Below are 23,518 nucleotides of genomic sequence, written 5' to 3'. Positions count from 1 at the left end.
ATATTACCTTGGTTGAACAATACTTCTCTGATTCGTTTTCTGTCCTAAGTAGGACAGTGTTCCTATTTAAATGAACATGCAACTCTTGAAGAGAAAGATGTAAGGGAGGAAGGGATGATGGAGACATCCTCTTATGCAGTCAGAGGAGCTGAATCATCCCTGATAGTGCGGGCGACAGATGTCACAGTTAGATCATGCTCAAACCATACTTTGCACAAATGGCTCTCTCCTTTTTCTCTTATAAATTAAAGATGGGTAGAGACATGACCCTCATGAAATAGAAATAGTCATTTCTATTTCAGATAAGCTGAGTTTCCTGTTTTATTTTTGAAATGTGTCACATTAAAAATAGGTATGTTGACATCTCTTCAGGATGTTAGAGTAGCACCACCATTTAGGTGAAGAAGAAGGATGTATTCCAGGTTTCCTGTCCCACAGTAGCTGTTTAGTTTCACTCAGCTGTGGGTGAGGTTTAGGGCTGAGCACCTGGGGCAGGGAGATGAGCAATCAGCGGGGAACTGCAGGAGAAGGCTTGCCTTTCAGACGAGGACGAGGGAACCCCTGATCCTGGGGTGGCTGCCTTCCAGGAAGCAGGGTAGGACACTGAAAATCCAACCTGAAGACTAAAACATGTCACCAGACATTGGAATGTTCACTGAACTGGAACTATCGCTAATATACTGTTTCTCTCTTTGCTTCTCAAGGTAGACTTTAAGTATCTACCATCTATGACTCCAGTGAATATGAACACTGTCATGCATGTGGTCCAGTTTTGAGAAGAGAGAAAAAATGGGACCTAAGAGAAAGCTGCTAACCAATGCAATACGAACTGGAGACACTAGACTGCTGCCTGAAATCAACCTATTTTGCCTAACTCATTTATTTTTCTCCTTTTAACCTGAGGCAAGAAGGGAAAAGAAAGGAAATGTCTCAATTAATTCATAGAGGCAAAGAGAATAAAGCAGAATGGAACAAGGAATAAGACACGCGAAAATCTCAAATTTCATGGCTTATTGATGTCAGCCCCCACGTCTTTGTGTAGGAGGAGAAGTAATAACTAGACTTTTAGGGGTGAACTGAATATTAGCAGCTCTGATAGCTGTCCCAAACAAATTCAGTCAGCTACTTCTTCGTGCCACTTCTTATGGCTTCAAATAGGCTTTCCAGTGGGGGAAGGATTAAAGCCAAATTCTGTTACATGTCCGAATAAAGGAGGTTCTCTTAGGAAGTTTCATCCAAAGTGGTCTTCTCTGTCATCTGAGGGCTTGAAGTATCCTGAAGTATTTGTTTTTATGATTACACTTTGGGAACTTTAATGTCCCTGTATCTCTTTAAAGAATCCAAGATTACAGTTGGTATGCATCCATCTAATGAGGACACAGCCCTCTCTCCTCATGCTTCACAGTTAAATCCCATGAAAACTATAACCAAAAATTTTGCTTATTGAGTTCTACTCTTTGTATATAAATTGAAGTATTTAAACAATGGGATACAGACCAAATTCTTAGTTTTAATCCCTTGCCTCAGCCTTAATTTTAAAGCCTTAAAATATGCAGAGAATTGCCTCTCCTTATTCATACAGCTGTTTTAAACAGATTTAATTATCTTCTGTAGCGAACAGACACCACTTCTGGCTAGCAGCTCTTTCAGATAAATGCCTTCCAAATTAGTGTTGTTGAGTTCCTAAGACTGATTAGGCGCTTCCTGGTCACTGCGTGCCTGCCAGGCTTGCACCGGATCTCTCTGCAGAGCTGAGTGATGTTGGTGGAAGTCTTCGGGCTCATTAGGTGTTCATTAGTGGTCTAGAGGCTATCCATCATGAAGGAGTCTACAAACAGAGATGCCACCTCTCATTGCATGCTTGGGTTTCAGGACAAAATAATTTTGACTGGCCTCTTAATATTTGGGCATAGATGGAAATGTTTGACTTCTTAGATAAAATTTCATGGATTCTTCCATTTCCTCCCTAGGTTGGTTCCTTGAACAATTTCTTCTTGGTTTTTAATGAAACAATAATGTGTTGTTTCAGTTATCAATAAAAATGATTATTATAAATGAACTATTATGTGTATGTATGCACACATGTGCTTGTGTAAATCATTCTTGACTTTGCCACAGTGAGTCACAGTGGAAGTACCCTCATTTCTCTGCAATGCTGTTCCTAATGAGGGTCCTTCTTTATATGTTCAATAACTTTAAAAGCAACAGAAATTGGTTAGATGACAGTGGAATTTCTAATCACCATAATAAAGTTATAGAGTTGAATAACATCAGATAGGAATCTTGTGGAACTCTGAATTATGTTACTAAACTGTTCTGTCTTCTATGGTTTGAGGGTGATGGCATATATTATGTGCATGAAGAGGTTTCAATTCTTATAACAAACTTACCAACATCTTGGCTTGGGCATATACTGAATACATAGGATTATATAGGAGCATGGGCACTTCCTGCCATTGAATTTCTTCTGTCAGTAAGACATTCTCTTGTTTTGAACAGTGTTTGCATTGATACTCTTATGTTAGAATTAGGACATGAACCAGTTCAGGATAAAAGAAGAGATTTTGCTTTTAGATGAAGGCTTTAAGATGCTGGGATACAACTTGAGTTTAAGAATCTTTCCTTTCAAGTTTGGGCATTATCTATATTCTCCTAGGGCTAGCGATCCAAATCCACACATGCTTATTGGATTGTTTTTTAATTCTCTTACTGAGGTATTAGAACTTGGAGCATAGACACTGAAGTTGTAGCTTATGATGACACAGTTTCTACTTCAATGATATTTGTGGCTTATTGAGAGATTTCAAAATGTTATTAAAATATCTTGCAACAGATTAGATTTATTTATGTGAACTTTCTAGTGCTTCTTACTTCATATGATTGTATTGCTGTCTCAGGAAGCTCACAGTTAACTCAAAGCATATGTTCACACAACAGAGTCAATAACAAACGGAAAGTACAAGCTGAAAAATTGGCACTTAGCAAAATATTTATTGAAAAACTAAAAAATGCATATGCAACTATCTGGGAAGACACTTGATTTCTCAATGGTATGATTGACATGCACAGAAAATGGAGATTACATGTAGGGGGTTCGTATGCAAGGTACTAAGTGCAAAGGAAGATCACCCTTCAGACTAACTTCAAAAAGGGAAAATGGGAAAGGTGAAGTATAATTTAACCATGCAACAGAAGCACAAGTTTTGGGTTAAATTTCAATGCCAACATGAGGAGGTGAATCTTTCACTCACTTCTGTATTAACCATGACTGTGATGCTGTATCTGAAAGTAGCATGGACATCTGGGGCTCTCGGGCACCTGAAAGTCTTACTGTTTTCCCAACATCAGTGACATGTCATGGATGTCTATTTCTCTTGTTACAAAACATGGTACTATGTGTGAAGTAAGAGGCAGGCACTGTTTTCAGAGTAATTTGCATATCAGATTCAAGTAAGAAATGAAATTCAAGAAATTTTGAGGAGGATATATAGGCCCATGTTTTAGTTGTGTAGCAACACACCGTATCTTTTAATATGTAGGAGACTTGTATTTTCATTTGTTTTAGATAATGTCTCACTGAATAGCACTGGCTTTGACTGTTACTATGCTGTATTCCAGGATGACCTGGAAACCTCCACCCATCTCTCTATCAAGTACTGACATTAAAGGTATGTACCAGCATTCCTGATAGTACTCATTTTTTATTAAAGGATAGTTCAATTTAGACTAATCTTTAATACATGGTCGTGAACATTAAACTCCTTGGGTACTGCTTTATCTTGTTTATCCATAACCTTTAGAACAAGGTACACATTAATAAAGGCAAAATTATGCGAAGTGGGAAAACCCAAGAGAAGAAATAGTATCTAGATTTGTAGGAATATCTTCCATAATCTGTGGATTCTTTTTGAAAATCTAGAAGGGTATTTTTGATAGCTTTGTTGAATAGTATGTTAAATAAGAACACGGGGGCAGCCACAGGCCAGTCTGTCTCTCATGCTTGAGAACTCAGTTTTCCTTCTGTTGCCAGATCACTGTTGCTACCCATACCAGCCAAGGCTTATGAAATTGAAAAAGGCTTGGAAAGTATATGAGGTTTTAGCACCAAAATTATTTTTTCGTACCTCATGGAAGTGGTTAAGTGGCAAAGCTTGAGTCTGACTGTTGCTCTATTATTTATGCATGATCTCAAGCAACTGTGCTTTTCTGTGCCTTTGATGAGGCTATCACCTCTCTGTGTAAGGCTCATGTGAGATCTTAAAAAAACTCTGTGGGAGACTCATACAAGCCAGAACAGTTTGTGCTCACTAAGTTTCTGACATCTGAATTGCTACCATTGTGTAGATGTGAATGCTCACTGGCTTCTCATTTATTCTTCATTGTTCATCCCGCAAATCACCCATGCAGATGCACAAAATCAACAGTGGAAAAGTAAAACAGAGGCTGTCATTAATTAGTACAGAATCTGATCATCGTGTGTGAGGTCCCCAGGCTCTGTTGATCTGAGGTGAGTCATCTTCACTGTGTTTTCTGTCCAAGAAGACAAGAGTATGAGGGAGCTGTGTCTGGCAGCAGAAGGCAGCATATTTCATGCCTGCTGTGCTTGCTCTGGACACTCATCTGGAATGGACTGACTTGATAAAATTTTTCTCATCTTGAACACATCTCAGAAGCAAACTTTCTAATGCTTCCACATCTTCAGTCTTCTATGAGATGCATGATGCTCTTGTTCCATGGAAAGGGAGTGGAGTAGTCGAGACCCTGACTCCTTCCTCTGAACTGTGTTATCCATCATGATGAAAAACACAGAACCAACCTAGACAGAAAGTTCTGCTCCCCGAGCTGGGCTGTATTATGCTCATGAGGATGGAATACAGTGTAAATTCTGCCCTAGCATAAGTACCCAATACTTCAAAAAGTTGTTATTCTGATGTCATGGTTAGTTTGTTTTTTTTTGCCTTTGAGAAGGAGTACCCACCCACATTTAACATGTAGATAAGTTTAGGTTAGAGTATTGGTACTCCAAAAATCCAAGGCAGGTTTTCTTTGACAATCTAAAGACAGACGCATAAACTATTGTATTTTATATAAACTTATAAAGTATTTGTGATGAATAAAATATGTATTTAAATATACAAATTATTAAATATGAAAACTAAATTAATTTGTGAAAAGTGGGTATATTATTCAGTATCAGCAAATGAAGTAACTGAAAACTGCTCATATTGCCCAAACCCCATCTGTCTGTTCACCGCCCATCCAACCAGAGTAATAATAAGTCTTCTTTCATCTTCAGTTTGTCTTAGACTTCACTGTAGACTTACCTAGTGGAATAATGCTACATTTATTAATTATTAAGTTTCTGAAATTAAAATATAATTACATTATTTCTCCTTTCCATTTCCTTCTTTCTGCTCTTACCACGCATCCTCTTTTGTTCTTTCTGGAATTTATGCCCCTGTTCGTTAATTGCTCAAACACAGAAACACATACACACAGACAGACACAAACACATACAAACACACGTTCCTAAATTTATAAATACAATCAATTAAGAAAGACACCAATAGATATGATAACATGGAACTGGGATAAAGAAAGGACTGACCTATAGTTAGGCAGGAAAAGGTTAGTCAGTATTTGTGGACAAAAAGAGGGTTGGGGAATGGCAGAGTCACCAGGAGAGGTAGAGAGAAGCAAGATGAATATGGTGTGCTGGAAAGAGGTACTGGCACATAGTAGGACATAGCTAAGAAATGAGGGTTAATTTAAGTTGTATGAGCTAGCTAGTTACAGGCCTAAGCTATTTGCTGAGCATTTATACTTAATAAAAGTCTCAGTGCAGGTGTTTGGGAGCTAGCTAGTGTGACAAAAACTCCACTTACAGTCATATACATACACAAATTATTTTTCCTATCATACTTCTAAAGCTAATTATTGGAATGAGATTCATCCCCAAGTATCTGCCCATAACTTCAGTTTGTTCTTTTTCACTATGACACACGATTCCACAATGTAAATATGCTATACATATCCTATTATCTTATATATATTATATAGGCATTCTGGCAAATATGTGAATGCACTAATAATTAAAATAGTAGTTTCTCCTAATTAGAAGATATTATCTTTCCAGTTATCACATCAGCCTAAAACAGAAGATCCCAGATAGTTTACATGGATAGGAATAATGATAATTGGCCTAAAATAATTCGTGATTTTCTAATTTCAATAAATAATTTCCAAGAATAAGATTATAGGGCTGGAGAGATGGCTCAGAGGTTAAGAACACTAGCTGAGTTTCTAGAAGTCCTGAGTTTAATTCCCAGAACCCACATGGTAGCTCACAACCATCTACCATGAGTTCTGGTGCCCTCTCTAGCATGTAGGCATATATACAGGCAGAATACTGCATACATAATACATAAATAAATTGTTTTTAAAAATTAAAAAATCAGTTCATAGAAGCCTAGGAACAGTTAAGTGCAATGACTTAGAAATATTAAACTAAAATACTTATGATTTTGTTACATACACACACATACTCCTAAATATATAAATATATATACTTCCTAATATATAAAATGAATATGCTCAATTTGTATGTTACTTGTATGTACAATTAAAGAAACAGATTCACGAATTTTAGCGTGAGTAAGGAAGGAGCACATGGGATGGGCTTGAGGAAAGAAGGGAGAATGATGTAATTACAATATCAAAAATAATGGGAATTATAAGAAAAATACTTACAGTTTTGATTAAACATGGCAACACAATCCTAACTCCGTCACCTTCCTCTCCCATCACACTCCAAATCCTTTGGATTTGCTTTTCCCACTTCCATTTTTTTTGTCCTGTTTTTTTGCTTTACTAGAAAGACTGTGTGTAACTGTATTTCTTATGAATGAGTAGTCTTTTTTGTTTGTTTATCCAAGACAAAGTTTCTCTGTGTAACAGCGCTGGCTATCATGTTACTCACTTTGTAGACCAAGCTGGCTTTGAACTCACTGAGATCCATATGCCTCTGCCTCCCAAGTGCTGGGATTAAAGGTGTGTGCTACCACTGACCTGAATGAGTGAGTATTATTAAATTCCACCATATACAACTGAGTGAGAATGTGCATATATGGCCATGTATATGCCAGACAACTCAAGTATGTTAAAGATCGAGGGCCACTGGCTTCTCTGAAGAGAAAGCTGGAAGCCAACCTTGTGTACTTTAGTTGATTTCATTGTCTTCATTTTAAAATCCTGTTATCTTCAATTGAAAGCAGGCCAAACTTAAATATGCAGAAAATGTGTTTGAAGACATGATGATAGCCCCTAGTTTAATAATTGAGGTCATGTATTTAACACACTTAATCTTAAAAACCATCTACCTCATTCCAAGGTGACAAGCTTGCCTTTGCACAGTTCTAAGGACATAGAACACATTTTTCTCCAATTCACCACCCACATACTCATACATTTCAGACAAACATCATTTGTCAAAGAGTAATCAGTGCTCATAATGATATCCTCATTGTGTTACCAAGCTACAAAGTCTCAACTGTCAAAGATGTTATACTAATTTATACCTTAGTGCTATATTTGATCAGTATATTTAACGAGCCTGTTGCTTTTGAAAAGAAAAGCAATGGTGTCAGGCTGAGAGAGGCAAAAGCACATACCTTTTTCACTTGATTAAGTCTTTGTATTTAATTATTCTGGGGAAACCATTCACACAATTTGAGAATGTATTTTCCTAACAACGCCAATAAGGAAGAGTTAAATCCAAAGAGAACCATGGACATAAAGGAGTGAAAGCCAATTTGCCGTAAATGGAAAGAAACTGGAGAATGTGTCTGGGAAAGGGAGACGGCAACAGCAGACAGGAAGCCAAAAGTAGAATAAAATAACAAAAATACTACAACTAAAACTTGAGAATGTGATCAAGAATATGTAAAGAAAGCCACGATTTTGTCGGCTTCTCACGTGTCCTACAAAGCGGAGGACAGGAGTCAGGCTTACCTCTTCCAACTGCACCATGAGCGTCACATTGTGTCCTTGCTCTGCTGTCAGTTTTCCGTCTGCAGTGACGATTCGGAGCCCTCGAGGGGCCTTCCCTGGGCACTTCTGGGGTTTGGCAGTATACTGCTCTCTCACTCCATCCGTGCAATTATTGGAGACCACTTTCCTATACCTACGTGCAAAAATTCACAAGTAAATACATCAGTTCATGTAATTACTACTGAAATTTTAGACTAGACTTGTAGCGTAGCATGAGGACCAATAACCTCCTAACTGCCTACCTTTCATGTTGCCAGCAGTAACTGAGATGATTCATATAAAGTACCTGTTATTGTTTGAACATATAATGTCCTCCATAGACTCATTTGTAAGAACATATGGTACCCAGCTGGTGATCCTGCTTGGGGAGGTGGAGGGACTTTGGTGCAGGGGGCCTAGCTGGCAAACTGTCACTGAGGATGAGTCTTAAAGTGGATGGAGCTCATTGTTTCTTAATCAGTTAAGATGCAAACGAGCTGCATTGCAAGCTCCTATTGTCATTTATTCTTTGACATGAGGGACTGAATCTTTCAACCTGTGAACAAAAACAATACTCTTCTACCTTAAGTTGGTTTTGTTACATATTTTGCCACAAAGACAAAGAAAGTAATGGACGTGACATCCAGCACCAGGAAAAAACAAATCAGGAACTACTACCTATAATTAGCATTTCCATTGACTTTTAAAAACTATGTCTTTATTTTGTGTGTGTGTACACGAGTGTATGTATGTACACCCACAAGAAAGCAGACTCCTAGGGAGGCCAGAAGAGGGCACTGCATCTCCTGGAACTGGAGTCACAGCTCATTGTGAACAAGCTCTCTAGCCTGCTATACACTTCTTTTAGATATCTACTCAACAGATGAATCTTTCCTTCGTTGGGAGCTGTGATTTATGCATAGAGTTGAAAGACTTGGTCTCTTGTATCCCTGTTAGTAATCAGTTGAAGATACACAGAGAGATAATTTAGATGATAATTCAAAGATCACATAATTGTTGATTAGAAAAGCACCAAGATTGTCCTCTTTTGCCCCTTATATACACATACAGGACACCCAGTGAAGCATATATGATGGCAGATAGTGCTAAAATATGGAACTGGTATACTTTTTTTTCCTATAAATAAAGGTTAATTTATAAATTAAGCATAATAAGCTAAAACAAAACCCAATGACAAAGTAAATACCTAAAATAAAGACTGTCATAAAGTTTGTATGAGTTTCCGTTTTCTCACAAAACATTGCACTCACACCTTTGATAATGCTGTAAAAAGATGCTATCTTTATAAGAAGAGATAAAATTAAGTGTGTGATACAGACACGGAGAAGCATGCAGAGCTGGGTAAGCGTTCATTCCAGAATGCAGCACGTGAAACATTCATCCCTGCGATTTTCCATCCAGACTATAGTTAACCCTGGGCAGCTAAATGTGTGGAATGTAAAGCTATGAATTGGAGAAAGTAGGGATAAATGTGCATATTGTTAGACTATGTGCAAGTCAGAGAAAGCATAGATTACTATGGGTATGTGACTCAGACTGAAGCTAAGGGTACAAGTAGCAGCAAAAGACAAGGAAAGATGGCAAGATTTGATGATATGTGCTCATTCTTTCATGAATGTCAATTCTGATTAAGCCTGGAAGCCTTATTCTGAAGATAATTAAACATCTGCAGACTGAGTAAACTTATACGATTGCCTTCATTCTTTGTTTAACCTTAACAGAAACAATGGATCACTTTACAAACTTACCGTATACAACTTATTCTATCTGTGGTAAATTAAGTCTATGATTTTAGGACAGCAGTTTTAAGAATTCTGAGGTTCCATATCACCCACTGCAGTGTGTACAGTGAGTACTTTAAGCATGTATGCACCTGATTTCCCAAACTTTCCTTTTTAGGATTAATGCAGAGTTCAAGTTAGAAGCTGTTTAACCAAGCTTCCCACTGTTTTAGACCAAAGATTAGATAATAAATCTCGAGATTGGCCTAGACAACTAGTAAAAAAATGAACAAACTTGGCTCCCTTTAAAGTCTGTTCATTACATCACTGGTGGTGGGACTGGATTTGCCTGCAGGTGCTTTTCTAATCCATTGATACCTAGGAAGCATGCTTTCCTCTATGGAAAAGGCTCAAGATTGACTACTTAAAACTAGGACTGAGAAACAAATAAGATTCTTTTTTGTTAAAGATCTTCATACACTATGAATTAAGACTAAGTAGATAATTAATACTTAATTTACCTTGTAGTATAAGTATAAGATCAAATGAATCAAGGCAAAAAAGATTAAATTAGTAAGTGTTGATGAACTATTACTAACTACTCAAAAATATTATGACTTCACCTTCCCACTTCCATCCTGTAGGGCATCCACCCAGCCTCAGGGTATGTTGAAATATAAGCCACTACTTAATGTTCTCTATAAGCATTCTGCCTCCTTTCTGCCTCTCTGAACTCTTTCTCCCAAATCTCTTCACTAATCCCTTAGGAAGCATTGGTTCGTTCCTACATGCTGTATGTGCTCCCCAGAGCTCACCCATCCTTTAAGTGCAGCTTACCTCTTACTCTCTCAAAAACAAAATTTCTTGACCAGAATGGGAAAACAGCAACAACAAAACCACAACTTCACATTTCCAGAATTATTCCTGTGCTCTGATTATGAGGCAGGCTCTCTGCACGACTTCCTTCATTTATTTTCACATGTTCTTAGTGAGGAAGCCATGACTACTGTTCCCAATATGTAGATAGAAAGTTGAGACTTAGAAGAATTAACTAACATTCTCAATATCACACTGCCAGCATCGGTCACATGAGCACATTCTTTCTATTCTACTCTATTTCAGTGTCTCTGGAGTGAGATGGCCCTTCTGACCATGTAGTCTTAAGTGATTATTTACATGCTGGAACCCTTTGCATGATTTTATCTCTGTGACTCTGAAGTGTAAGCTTCTTAATGATCTCACTGTATCTCAGATAAATGCAAGGCTAGGCAACAGGGGGTTCACTCTGGCATGACTGTTTCAGCTTAAATGTTGAAAATGCTTGCAGGACAATGGCTCAAATACCTCCTCCAATGATAAAGATGTGTGGATTCTATCCTCTCCTAACTACCCAGCACCTAAGGGTTTTAACATCTACATCAACAAGGGAACCCCAAACCTTTGCGTTAGCATTATGATCACCGTCCACTGGGGTGGTGTATTTTCATGTATGAGGATTTTGAATATCAGTCCAGTTTATATGTTTATGAGGAAACACTGGGAGAAAGAGGGGGGGGGAGAAATCAGGGCAGGTGAGAAAGATTGAAGAAAACAGGGTAAAGAAAGAAACTCTAGTGTAGGTGTTGGAAACTGCTAGCATTTTGATACCAGCAAAGATGCGAAGACAATGATTAGCAAGGCTGTCTGGTATATTATGGTCTTTCAGAGTGCATAACTGCATCAAAGCTGCCTGCATGTTTCTGCAGTATAGCTCTGCGCAAATGGAAGGTGGTCAGGATTCTTAATTACTTAGCATCTAAACACACCTGTGGCTCTGCCTTGGCAAGCAGCTAGAGAAGCCTGGGCTCTTTATCATCCATCACTGGCAGCAGCAGAGACAGCGCTCTCCTTTTGTTTGCTGCTGTTCTGACCAATCATCACTCGGGCTTTCCCAAATCCTGTAGCTACAGGACTCTGCTTAAATCCAAAGCACGAATCCATCCCTCTGGGAATCTGCCACTAAGAGGACTATTGGCGATTTTTCTTTTTAATGCTCATTAAAATCCTTTCTGAAACCATTTTATATCTTGGATGAAAATGGCATCACATTAGCCCTACCAGACCTGTCCCTGAAATTTAGAAAAAAATTGTGCAGAAATACAGAGTTAATTTACTCAAGTCAGCACACACCTGCCTTTTGCATCACAGAATGGTTCTATTTTCATCTCAGCAGCTGTCCCTGGGTCTGAGTTACATAAATGAATAATGCATTTAATATGTTATTAAATGGGACTGCTACCTCCATAATAACAAGGCAACTTATGATTATGTTGGACCTGAGGTCTGAATATTACAGGGCTGCATTTAGTCGGTAAAGCATTCTTCAATCTGCCACAAGGAAAAGTGTTTTGTAATGGCAAGGGAGTCTTTTTACAATTACTGGAAAGGAAACATTCTGTAAATGCACCTTTGATATTACCTGTGGCTCATCAGTAGACAGTGTCTTATTACTCCAACAGTCCCCGTTTCAGTTATTCTCTTCCTTCCCCTCTTATATGCCTTCCTAACCTTCTGCTTTGTACTCATACTTTCTTTGATTTTACTTTTTATGCTGCCTGACAGTCTTTATAAAAAAGCCTTATATTTTCTTTGTGAAACTAAACTGGAAAAAAACAGTAAAAGCAACTGCATTCCATGATGTTTCAATTTAGTATTTGTCCTCTGAGTTTGTGGTGATGTTATTGAACTGCAGACAACTACAGGCATTCATTGTATAATAAGATGACATTATTGCCTAATCTTGGCATATCTCAATTCAGTATGCCTTTATTTTTAAAATCTATTTTTAATTGATAGAAAAAAATTATACTTAAGGACTGTAATATTATGTTCTAATCTGTGTAGACACGATAGAAAGATAATCAAGGTAATAGCTATGTCCATTATTTGACTAGCATAACTAATCTCCTGTGGCAGGAATGTCAAAACAGAGGGTCTTCTTTTTAATGTGTATATCCATTGACAAATGTTCCACTCATCTTTAATCAGGGAAGACCCTGTTTCTCCACATTGAACTCAAGTGACTATGAGGCTGACTCGTGGATGACTAGGTGCTAGGAATAAGTGGCAGATGAGGGCTTGACCCTACACCAGACCTTTATGATATTCCTGTAAGCATCAGAGAACACTGTAGAAGAGGGAATAATGTAAGAGCTAGAAGATAGACCGGAATTCAAAATGCTATTTTCACATAAAACACATCCACCTAAATCACTAACTCACATTACCTTCCAGTGCCTGAACTGTGTCTGCACAAAAACTGGGCACATCAACACTTGAATATGACTGGAGGAGAGGCACTAAGGTCTTAGCTCTCACTGCTGAGCTGATAACAATGAATGGATTCAGGAAAAGAGTTGGTCATGGTTTTCCAATAAAAATCTACTGATGGTCCAATAGACTCTATTGGATAGTTTCAATCCAGTGGCCATTCAGATTGATTGTGGTTAAATAAATCAGTGGCCATTCAGATTTATTTGTGGGTCACAAATAAAACTCAAAAGTCATAAATTTGAGAAGGGGAATTGTCTGAGTCCATGGATGTATATTCACTCTACCTTGACCAAAAGTCAGAGAGTTCAAGCCTATTCTTGTTCCCTCAAGGTTATGACAGGGGATTTGACCCAGGGTGTGGTTACCTACAGGATGCTTGGTCTAGGGTATAGTGGCTGCATGTCCTGTCTAAACAACTGAATACTTAACTCAGGATATAGTTTCTTGATGTTTGGAATATTGGGGTAATTACTTTGTTTGTTCTTTATTTGTATCATGTTGAAGAAGTCTTGCCTTCTCCCCTCCCTCTTTGGTTTGGGGTATACAAGCACATGGAAAATAAACACGGGTAAACTCAGTATTCACTGGACTGCATTCCAAACTCTATTCTGTCTCTGTCTAGTTCTTTTGTATTTTTTCTTTTTTTTTCCTGTCTAACATTTCTAATTTACATGCCCCTACCCTGGAACATACAAACCCATTGAGGCTGGATCCCGACAGATGTCTCTCCAAAGTGGAACCCCGAAAGATGGCCCTCAGTGTGGGAGCCTAACAGGGATTGGTTGAGATGGTAAGGAAAAGGTGGTAAGACTGTGACAGAGGTAAGAAAGGGTGAGTCGAGAGAGTAATACATTAAATATGTGTGTATGAGACTGTGAAAGAACAAAGTTAACCAATGAAAAACTGGTTTCAAGATTATGTTAAATATGCAATATGTAATCACTAACTAGGGTCAACATGCAGTATGATGGAACACTACAACTTGATTCTCCAGACTGTTTAGAACTTTGAGTGTTTTGATATTTGATAGGTATTCGCTTTCTAACTTCCCCTATTCTGTTCTCACAGTCTCTGGTAACTACCTTTCCGCTGTCTGCTGCCATGAGATCAACTTCCTAAGATGCCAGTTGTGAAGGATATATAGTGTTTGTGTTTCTTTGTCCAAATTGTTTCACTTGGCATAATGTACTCTAGTTCCACGTGGTTGAAAATGATAAGGGTTCATTCTCTTGGATGAATTGATAGTTTTCATGTAGCTCACATTTTGTTTATTAACTCACCTACTGAGGAGTATTTAGTTTGTTTCTATATATTCATCAGTTGTGAATTATGCTTTAAGTAACCATGACACCACAATTTTCCTTTTAGTATCCCACAGTGCAGTGATACCATTTCTGTACATCTTTAATAATTTGGGGGAAACTTTACAATTTGTGAGTGTTCATAACCTGACCAAAGGAAATTCTAATCTGAGAACTTTTGACAACCATTTGTTTTAATTTTAACTTTCCCTGGTGATTTTTTTCTTGCAGAGGCTAAGACTAATGTTTTAGAAATCAAGTTGTTGAATTTAAAATGTAAGTTCTCAAGAATATAATCTTTAATCCCAGTTCTCAGAAAGGCAGAGGCAGGCAGATCTCTGTGAGTTTGAGGTCAGCCTGGTCAAAAGAGCTAGTTCCAGGACAGCAAAAGATACACAGAAAAATCCTGTCACAAAAAACAAAACAAAACAAACAATAACAACAAAACCATGACCATGGAAAATTTGCCTTTTGTTTAATCTCTCTAAATCTTTAGTGCCCTTTCATGTGACATAAGGACAGCTACAGAACATTTTGATAAAGTTCTGAAAGAATTAAATAAATAAGAGGATGTCCTTCAAAAGGTCTTAGCACAGAGACAAGGTGGATGACTCAGTGGAACGGGTATTTTCTGTAAGCATGAGAACTTGAGTTAGAATCTTAAGCTCCCAAGCAAAACCCAGGCATGGGGTTTTCCTACTCAATCTGTAGCCCCATTGACTGGGGCTCATAGACAGAAGGATCTGAAAACTCAGTGCATATAGACAAGAGGTAATGAAGTGATTCCAGTTCAGGGTAGACACTGTTTCAAAGCAATGGGAGAACAAAGATGCCCAAAGTCATGCTCTGGTCTTCACATGCATTTGCATAAGTAGACACATCCACACCCACCCACACCCACACAGCTATAGCAGTACTGTTTTAAAGCTTAATAAATATCAAGTTAATAAAAGATTATATATCTGCATCAAATATTTGTTATTCTCTTTAAAAAATTAAAGACCTTATTATTAAAACCATCTTAAGATCAAATTTAATCATGTCCTTAACTTCACAAAATCATTAAAAATGTCTATTCAAGATGTTCATATTCCAAAAAAACTAAATAAGCAAAGTTGAGGTTCAAAATAAAGATTCATAAACTAACCTCTCCTTGGTTTCCCTAGTTTGGCTTTTTCTGTGGCACAGAGTACTTCCTATGCTAGGCCATACAAATGCTACCTGATTTCTTTACCTTTGTTGCTCGTTCTGAGCAGGATGCTCTTTCCTCCTGTCATTGTGTGACTCGTCCTTTAAACTTCAGCTTTGATGTCATGCTTTTCTGTGAACGTCTATTCAGTCACAGTATTTATCCCATGTAAGGATCAAGGTAGAACTATAGCTTTAGGTCTTTTTGTCCCCCAGGTGGGCTATGACTGAGCAATGATGGCTACAATGCCACACATAGTGAGAAAACCAAATAGTTTCGATTACTGGGTTGCATTTTGTGCCTTTGCTTGCAAGGGTGACTCTAAACTTATTCCACTGGGAAAAGAGCAAGCATTAGGTATCAGGAATGGAGGCTGTAATGAGTAGAGTCTATGGCAAAGGCTTGAAATATTCATAGACTTCAGGAGGGTAGGTATGCAATGAGCAACAGGTCCAAGTTCATGTCTACAAATAAAAGGATATATAGAATCACAGCTCATTGGCATCAGGGAGTTGCAGCTACAGTAGCATGACTTAGTAACTAGGACTGAAACTGCTTATTTTGTCCCCACATTCAGGGAGAATGAAGGAAGACAGTGTGGTGGGGACACAGGCTGTCTCTTTCTTTGTGAGTATGGGATGTACCTGGCTCCCAGGATGGCAGACCTTTTTGGAAGCTATTGTCAATATGCATATGGAACCCATGATGGGTGTTTGTGCTTTTAAGAGGATGTAAAGTGACAAGGTTTCACTAGACATGGAAATGTGTCTACAAGTTAACAATGATCATTCATAGCATCCAAGCCATCTCTATTCAGACAGAATGGACTCTTATGGCCGTCTAAGCAGGTTTTCATTCTCAAATTACTTTTTCTTTGTTTTAATCAATGTAGCAACTCCCAGGATTTTTCTTTAAACCAAGTATTCAGACATAGGACCTGACAGCTTAATATGAGTCATTTCCAGGTCTAGGTGGGCAGTTAGTTTTACTTGTTTTAAATGGTATAGAAGCACAACTCAATTTGAAAAGTAAATGAAATACAGTTGAATTCTGGAGATAGTTTCGATGAATTAGTTTATATGGACACACTTATCTAAATGACTCCTAGGAAACAGTCTTGAGTGGGACTCTCCAAATCCACCATCTGAGTCAATTCTTACAACTAAATCTGATAATGTTTTTCCTTCCTCTTGAGCATACACAGACCACATTTTACTTTTGAATCATCTCAATCAGTTATTGAACTGCCAGTGATGAAGACATCTCAAAACACCTACTACAGTACATTTTTTTCCCTAACAGGGAAAGGAGAGACAGATTGTGGAGGTGCCTAAGGTCACACAATGAAGAGCTAGCAATGCCACAGAGTCATAACACCTGTGAGGGAATTTGTAATTTCAGTGTGATTGGGGTGGGTAGCAGCAGTCATGTGAAAGAGTAGGTCTCTGCACTCCGAGCATGCCTCTTATCTATTTCCCATTAAAAGATAAAACACCTCATCTAAGAGACAACTACATAGCAGGTAACAATTATTTTGCACCCACTGTGAGACCACAGGAGTGTTGGCCAGAAAACAGCGACACTGGCTCCTGCAGGGAACGGTCTGTAGATAATGTAAGTGATCTCCTATCTGTGGACTTTCAATGTGTGTACCGCTTTAAAGGCTAATTAGTCTCGTTGATGCACACTGGGAAATCTTATAGAGTGTAGATCAAACCGCACATCAGGATCCCCACACGTCACCAGGAACAGTCAGTTGAGAAGAACCTGAATTCCCCACAATGAGACTAGAAACAGAAATCACATGGGAATAGCAGATTACCCAAGGTCTGTGTCTATGGCTGGTGAAGAGAGGATTATATTTATAACTATCATATTTTTAAAACATCTCAGTATATGGTAATGCTAGGGACGTTATTCTTTTATTTGAATGTATATGTGATATTTTGTTTATGGACCTACTAAATGTTTTTACATAGATACCCCATTTAAGTTATTTTGAAGTGAATCTCTTGAGTAAAGATCCTTATTACGTATTAAGCAACTAACCATGAACAACAGTGTCTGAATATTACTCCATGAGGGATTCACATCTCCTATAAAGAAATTCCACAAATAGAGATTTCTATAAGCATTCTTTTGAACACAGCTAGGAATATCCCCAACTGAATAACAAGAATAAATCTGTCTCTTAAGAAAACTGCCTAGTCTTCTTAGAATAAACTGACTTCGTCTCCACTGTAACATGAAATAAGCAATGTCCTAGTTAATTTAGCAACTTAAATTTTCAGTATGCTTCTTGGTTCCAGAGAGTATAAACATCACATATAACAAAATAAACTTGGGCATTCACAACCTTGAGATATATAGAAACATTACTGGAGAGAAACAAAAAGGCCAGGGGAGGTTTTAGAGCTATCTGATTATTCATACACTATAAAATAACCCAATTAATGTGGTTGTCATATTAGAAACATTACTGGAGAGAGAAAAAAGGCCAGGGGAGGTTTTAGGGATATCTGATTATATACACACTATAAAACAAACAATGAAGGTGGTTTTCATATTGTTTGAGGAAAAAAAGAAACTTGCTCAGTTATCAAGCAAGCTAGCCATCAGTCTGGGTGGTGTAGAGGGACAGATACAGCTTCTGGTTTGCTGTGTGTGGTATATCACATCCTCATCAGGAGACTTTATTACACTGTGTGGCACAGCACTTCCTAGTCACATGGCTTTATTGGTCTTTGGAGATGCCAATTTCTGGTTTATAGATGAGAAATGTTGATTAAATATGTCTTTGACATAAACCCTACAAAGGCCATTAAGGATCATGCAGGCCTAGACTAAATATTCACAATAAGTACAAGGTTTTTCTCTTGCTATTTTAATCCCCCATCTCAGAAAAATGATTAACTGATAGCAATCGGTGTGATCTGTATTTCACAAAGTAATGGCTGTGTCTTGGGGTTTAGGCTACATGTTCTCTGTACAGTACCACATTTAATTGCAAGCTAAATGTAAAAAGGAAATTCCCATAGGTTAAGAAAGCAAGGCACAAAGAAACAAACTGTAGGCTAAAGATCAGCAGCAGATAGCAAGACACCCTCCTTTGAACTAAATACAACTTCTTCAAACATGTTTAACACTTAGTGCACCTTAGGCAGAAAACCTGTTTCAGCCTCATTACTTGAATTCTGGCTGTGATGATGTGTAAAAGTTGTAAGGGCGAAAGGAGAAAGGTAGAGGGAGCCAAGAGTGGGAACCACAGCAGAGAGTTGCACCGTGCGTGGATGTTAGAAATCCTGACATCCCGGACCAAAGCACAAAGATGGGAGATTCCCAGGTGCAGTGCAGCTTCCACTTGTTTACTTCAATTCACAACTCTCTCCTCTAGATCTGTCTACCAGCTGCAACAGAAACAATGTGAAGCCATCCATGTCTATACAGGCAAGATGATAAAAAAAAGTTCCATCTCCTCAAAATAACATTTTTATTGGGCATAATAATATCCTATGCTGAAACTTTCCATCCTGGTGAGGTGGGTGTACCTGGGAACAGTGCTATATACACAGAGTAACGAGCTCTTTTTTTTTTTTTAAAGAAGACTAACTATTTATACAGAAAACCATTTACAAATAAATAAATAAACAAATAAATAAGGAACGTGCTCTTGGAGGTGGGGTGCTCATAGATTTGTTAGTTAGCCTTAGCTGTGGTAAACCTTTAACAAGAAGACCTCACTTCACTTACGTTATGACTATATGTCTGCACTCTATGCTCTACAACCAGACAGAGAGTGAGGAGGTGGGTTATCTGGGAAGCAACAGGTTGGCCAGTATGCTCTGTCAGGCCATTCTTACAGTCTTGAGTCTTCTGCATTTCATCCTGCTGCGATAAGCTACGCACTGACTGGGCCTAACAACAGGGGTGAAAGGTGGCACTGGAGAGAGGGTCAACTTGGTTACTTAATTCTAAAACTCTTCTAAACAACAGTGTAAGTAGAAAATAACTGCTGTGGATCTTGCCACCAGGGTCAGACCTATTGTTCATTTAGTCTGAACTGACCTTTTTCAACTGCTCAACTGGAAAGAAAACTGTAATTCCCTCTCACCGCAGTTTGGCTTTGCAAAATCCACTGGCATCAGATTTTCAAGAAGATGGTAGCTGATTACCATGAATCGCTAGTCTGTGGGATTCCCGGGCAGCATGTGAGCAGGGCCTACTTTTTTCATCTTAATGAGAGAAACATTGGCGATGCCTGATACAGGAACCTAAGAGGAACCAGTTGACTCAATGTAATTTGCTCTGCAAGCTAGAAGAAATACTTGCAATTAACAAAAGAAACCCTAATTATCTTGGAGTGGTTTTTAATAACAAGGGTAAAGACTGTTAATTGTAATTTTGTTTATAATGGGAGGAAAAACAAAAAACAAAAAAGAATAGCCCAACTGTCCATGTAAAAAAAACAGATAATTACATAACCCATTAGTATTTAGAAGAAGGGAATAAAAAAGCACCCCAATCTGTTCAGACTTAAAATTATGCTTAAGATATATTTTTGAATGTAAAAGGAAAATTAAAGAACAACATAGCTAGAAGCAAACAGTATAAAAAAAACCTTCCTAGTATATTTTATGGATTTTTCTTGAAGTAATTAATTATTGGAAAAAATGCCAAGAAGTGTGTAGAAACCTACATAACATACAGATCACAGTTGTATGAGAAACAGGGCCAGGATTGAGGTGATGAAGTAAGTTGGACTTTTAAATATAAGAATCATATTTGTATTTTTTCTAAAATTAAATATGTAAATCAAAAGCTTAAATGTCTGGGCTGGAAATACGGCATGGTATACAAGCATGAGGAAGTACTGGAGTTCAGAATCCCAGGGCACATGTGAAAAGCTAAGCACGACAGCACATAGCTGCAACCCCAGAACTGGTAGAGTGGAGGCAGACAAATCCCTGAAGCTCATTGGCCAACTAGTATAGCTGGAATGGTGAGTTTTAGATTCAGTCAGAGATCCTGTCTCAAAAAATTTCAGCAAGAAGCAATTGAGGAAGACACGTGAGTGTAACCCCTGGCCCCCAAACACACATTTATGTCTATCACCTTCTAATACACACATACATGTCACACAAATATACAGACACATGCATGTGAAATGTCTAATTGCAGTAATATAGTGACAAGAAACAACATTCTATCAAGAAATGCATTGTGTTTGGGGAAACAAGCCCAGTCTTTGAATAGAAGGAACTATGTCATGTAACACTTACTCATCGGCAGAAGAGCTTGGCCCCTGAAGGCGACTACCACCGACACTCACCCAGTGCTGTTGAGGTAGCTCTGTCCCAAGCTGCAGTCTTTTGACAGTGAGGATGGGTTGAACCAAAAAGCTGGCAGGCATTGCCCATTGCTATGTCTCTCATAGCCATAGTCACTGTTAGGGAAACACCCAAGATAAAACTTTTAGCCGGAGGCAAACGTACTCAGAACTATTTCATATTAGACCACACCAACTTCTAATCAGTCAATAAAATGAACATTTCCTAAACCAATTTCTTCTAAAAATTAGACATTTTTCTAGACATTATCTATTACCCAGGAAGAAATCTCATAGAACCAGTATCTATCTAAATGCCTCTAAGATATAGGAATGGATTAGTTCTCAGGTAATTAGGAACCTGGAGTGTCGGACGCTTGAGTCATAGTGAAAACATCATCGTAGAGATTAACACAGCCACATGTGGCACAGGCCTCATTACCGGTGGTGTCTTTGGGATGTTCTTCCAAAACATCTGGTTGTAACAAGTAGAGCACAGCCAAGTTTCTCTGTGTGTGAGCCATATGCTTCAGAGTTACAGCCAAGAAGAGAGTGCCCTTCAGGAGTATCTCAAGCACATCCCCAAGGAAAAGTTTTGTCCTCAGCAGTCAGCAGCGCCAGTGACACTAACTGCCTTAAATCTTGCCTCTGCACTGAAAATGCTCAAAAGAATTTTCTCTCGGTCTCTATGCATTTGGGCTTCCAGGGGACTCTGATTTTCTTGGCCTCTGGAAGATGAAACTGGGCACAGAAAAGGACAACAAATTGTACCTCCACATGCACAGACAAATCCCAGGCAGCAATGGGCAAGCATTAGTATGAATTGGCCCATCTTTGTAATAGAGGTGAGTTACAGGCACAGGGTGTGCATGGCGGGAGCAATGGGCTCAGCCTCAGGGGCCTCTCATTAGGCAGCTGGAGCTGAACATTCTGTACATACCCTCTGGATTAGGTCCTGGTTCAACACAGCATGAATAGGGAGGCTACAGAAGAGCTACTTCCAGAACACCCAGGGCTCACTCCAGGGAAATATCTTACAAAAGCTGGAGCGTGACAAGGAGCATCCAATGACAGTGTCTTTCATTACGCTACTGTCAAAGAAGATTGTAGAAAACCCAGCTACTAACAGAAACCTAACAAGGACATGAGGAGCCTGACAAAATATTTTCAGACACCACACAGTCACAAAAATTCCATTCTCGCAGAAAACCTTGCAATAGTACTACTTAAGATTCCTTTTCTACTCCTTAGAATACTGTTCAGCCTGAGGAATTAGTAACAGACTCCAGTCACCACTGAATTCAAGGGTCTGAATGAGACAGACATGGGGGTTGGTCGAGGAGAGAAACCTAGTTAATTTCCTTATCTTGTGTTATTTTTGCCTTGAGCAAAACCAAAATATTGGTTTATTTGGAAATAAAATTCAAAGTAGAAAATATTTTCATGAAAAAAAGTAGAATATTTGGAGTTTCTTACTCTACTTCTCTCTCTCTCTCTCTCTCTCTCTCTCTCTCTCTCTCTCTCTCTCTCTCTTTCTCTCTCTCATTTTGTTTTTCCAGACAAGTTTTCTCTGCATAGCTTGGCTATACTGAAACTAGCTCTATAGACCAGACTGGCCTTGAGCTCATAGAGATCCACCTGCCTCTGCCTACCAAGTGCTGGGATTAGAGGAGTATACCACCACTGCCCTGCTTAGATTTTAGATTAGATGAAAATTTTGCTCTTTTTGGAGAATGACTAGTTCACAGCACCACAGCTCGGCCAGTGATGTGCCATGTTCATTTCCTTTGCAAATTCTCCTTCAATATAATAGACCATCAAGAACTGGTCAGCCTTCAGAAAGAGGGATGCGATGGATGACTTAGAATCTAAGGTAGGTATTCCTGAGAATAACTTTCTGGTGACAGTCCCAAGGGCAGGGCAGGGATAAAGAAGTGTTGCTGTTGCAGTTATATAGCATTGACAGAAGTCCTGGTGGGGAAGCCCATCTAGAACTCCTATGAGTTCCACTGTTGATGAAGCCCTGAAGCCCTTGAGCTAAAAGCAAAGAGCTGCAATACTGGTTCTTGGTTTGCCTTGTTCACCAACAAGAGAAAGAAAAGACGGGTTATTGGTTTGACAGCTGGCAGATATTCTCAACAACGCTAATCCAGAGAGCATCTCTAGTGGTCTGCCATTAGAGAAGACCAGCTTTTCTGGGATGGCAGATGCATGTTGAGACTGCATATCACATGAATGACTCACATTTTAATGACTATACATCTGAACTGTTATAGGTACACAGCTAAAAACAAAATAAGAATGAATAATTTATATATGGTTCAAGTTTTGAGTGTTTATAACATTTATATAAACATATATTAATTTCTTCCCTTAGTATATAATCTGAGATAAATAAGAAATATGTAAGAGGGAAAGAGCAACAGAAAATGTGATTGCTTAGTAATTCATCTTCGTCAATCATTTCTCAATTTCAGCTGAATATCAAACACCAACCAAAATTAAGTCAAGAGCATTGCTGGATCTGTAATACAGATTTCTGCTTAGCTAATGTCTGGGCAGAACTCTACTGTTCTCTTTAGTTGGTATCTCTCTGTGTCTCTCTGCTTCTCCAGTTTAA

The 23,518-nt window shown here is 38.5% G+C and overlaps 1 protein-coding gene across 7 annotated transcripts in view; it reads right to left on the bottom strand.

The window, feature by feature from the left end:
* Positions 1–23,518, bottom strand: part of Sorcs1 (sortilin related VPS10 domain containing receptor 1) — a 515,423-nt gene that overhangs the window by 62,035 nt on the left and 429,870 nt on the right. For all 7 annotated transcript variants that reach the window (XM_085694085.2, XM_048424037.3, XM_048424036.3 and 4 more), the window contains exons 17-18: positions 20,902–21,015; positions 8,011–8,182 (exon numbers count right to left, since the gene is read on the bottom strand). In XM_085694085.2, coding sequence (XP_085550211.2) covers positions 8,011–8,182; positions 20,902–21,015 — 286 coding nt within the window. The remainder of the gene's footprint in view (positions 1–8,010; positions 8,183–20,901; positions 21,016–23,518) is intronic.

The sequence above is a fragment of the Myodes glareolus genome, chromosome 7, assembly GCF_982192425.1.
Source record: "Myodes glareolus chromosome 7, mMyoGla1.1, whole genome shotgun sequence".
Taxonomy (NCBI): domain Eukaryota; kingdom Metazoa; phylum Chordata; class Mammalia; order Rodentia; family Cricetidae; genus Myodes; species Myodes glareolus.
Note: the sequence above shows the minus strand (reverse complement) of the source record. Positions and strands in the feature narration are given on the sequence as shown.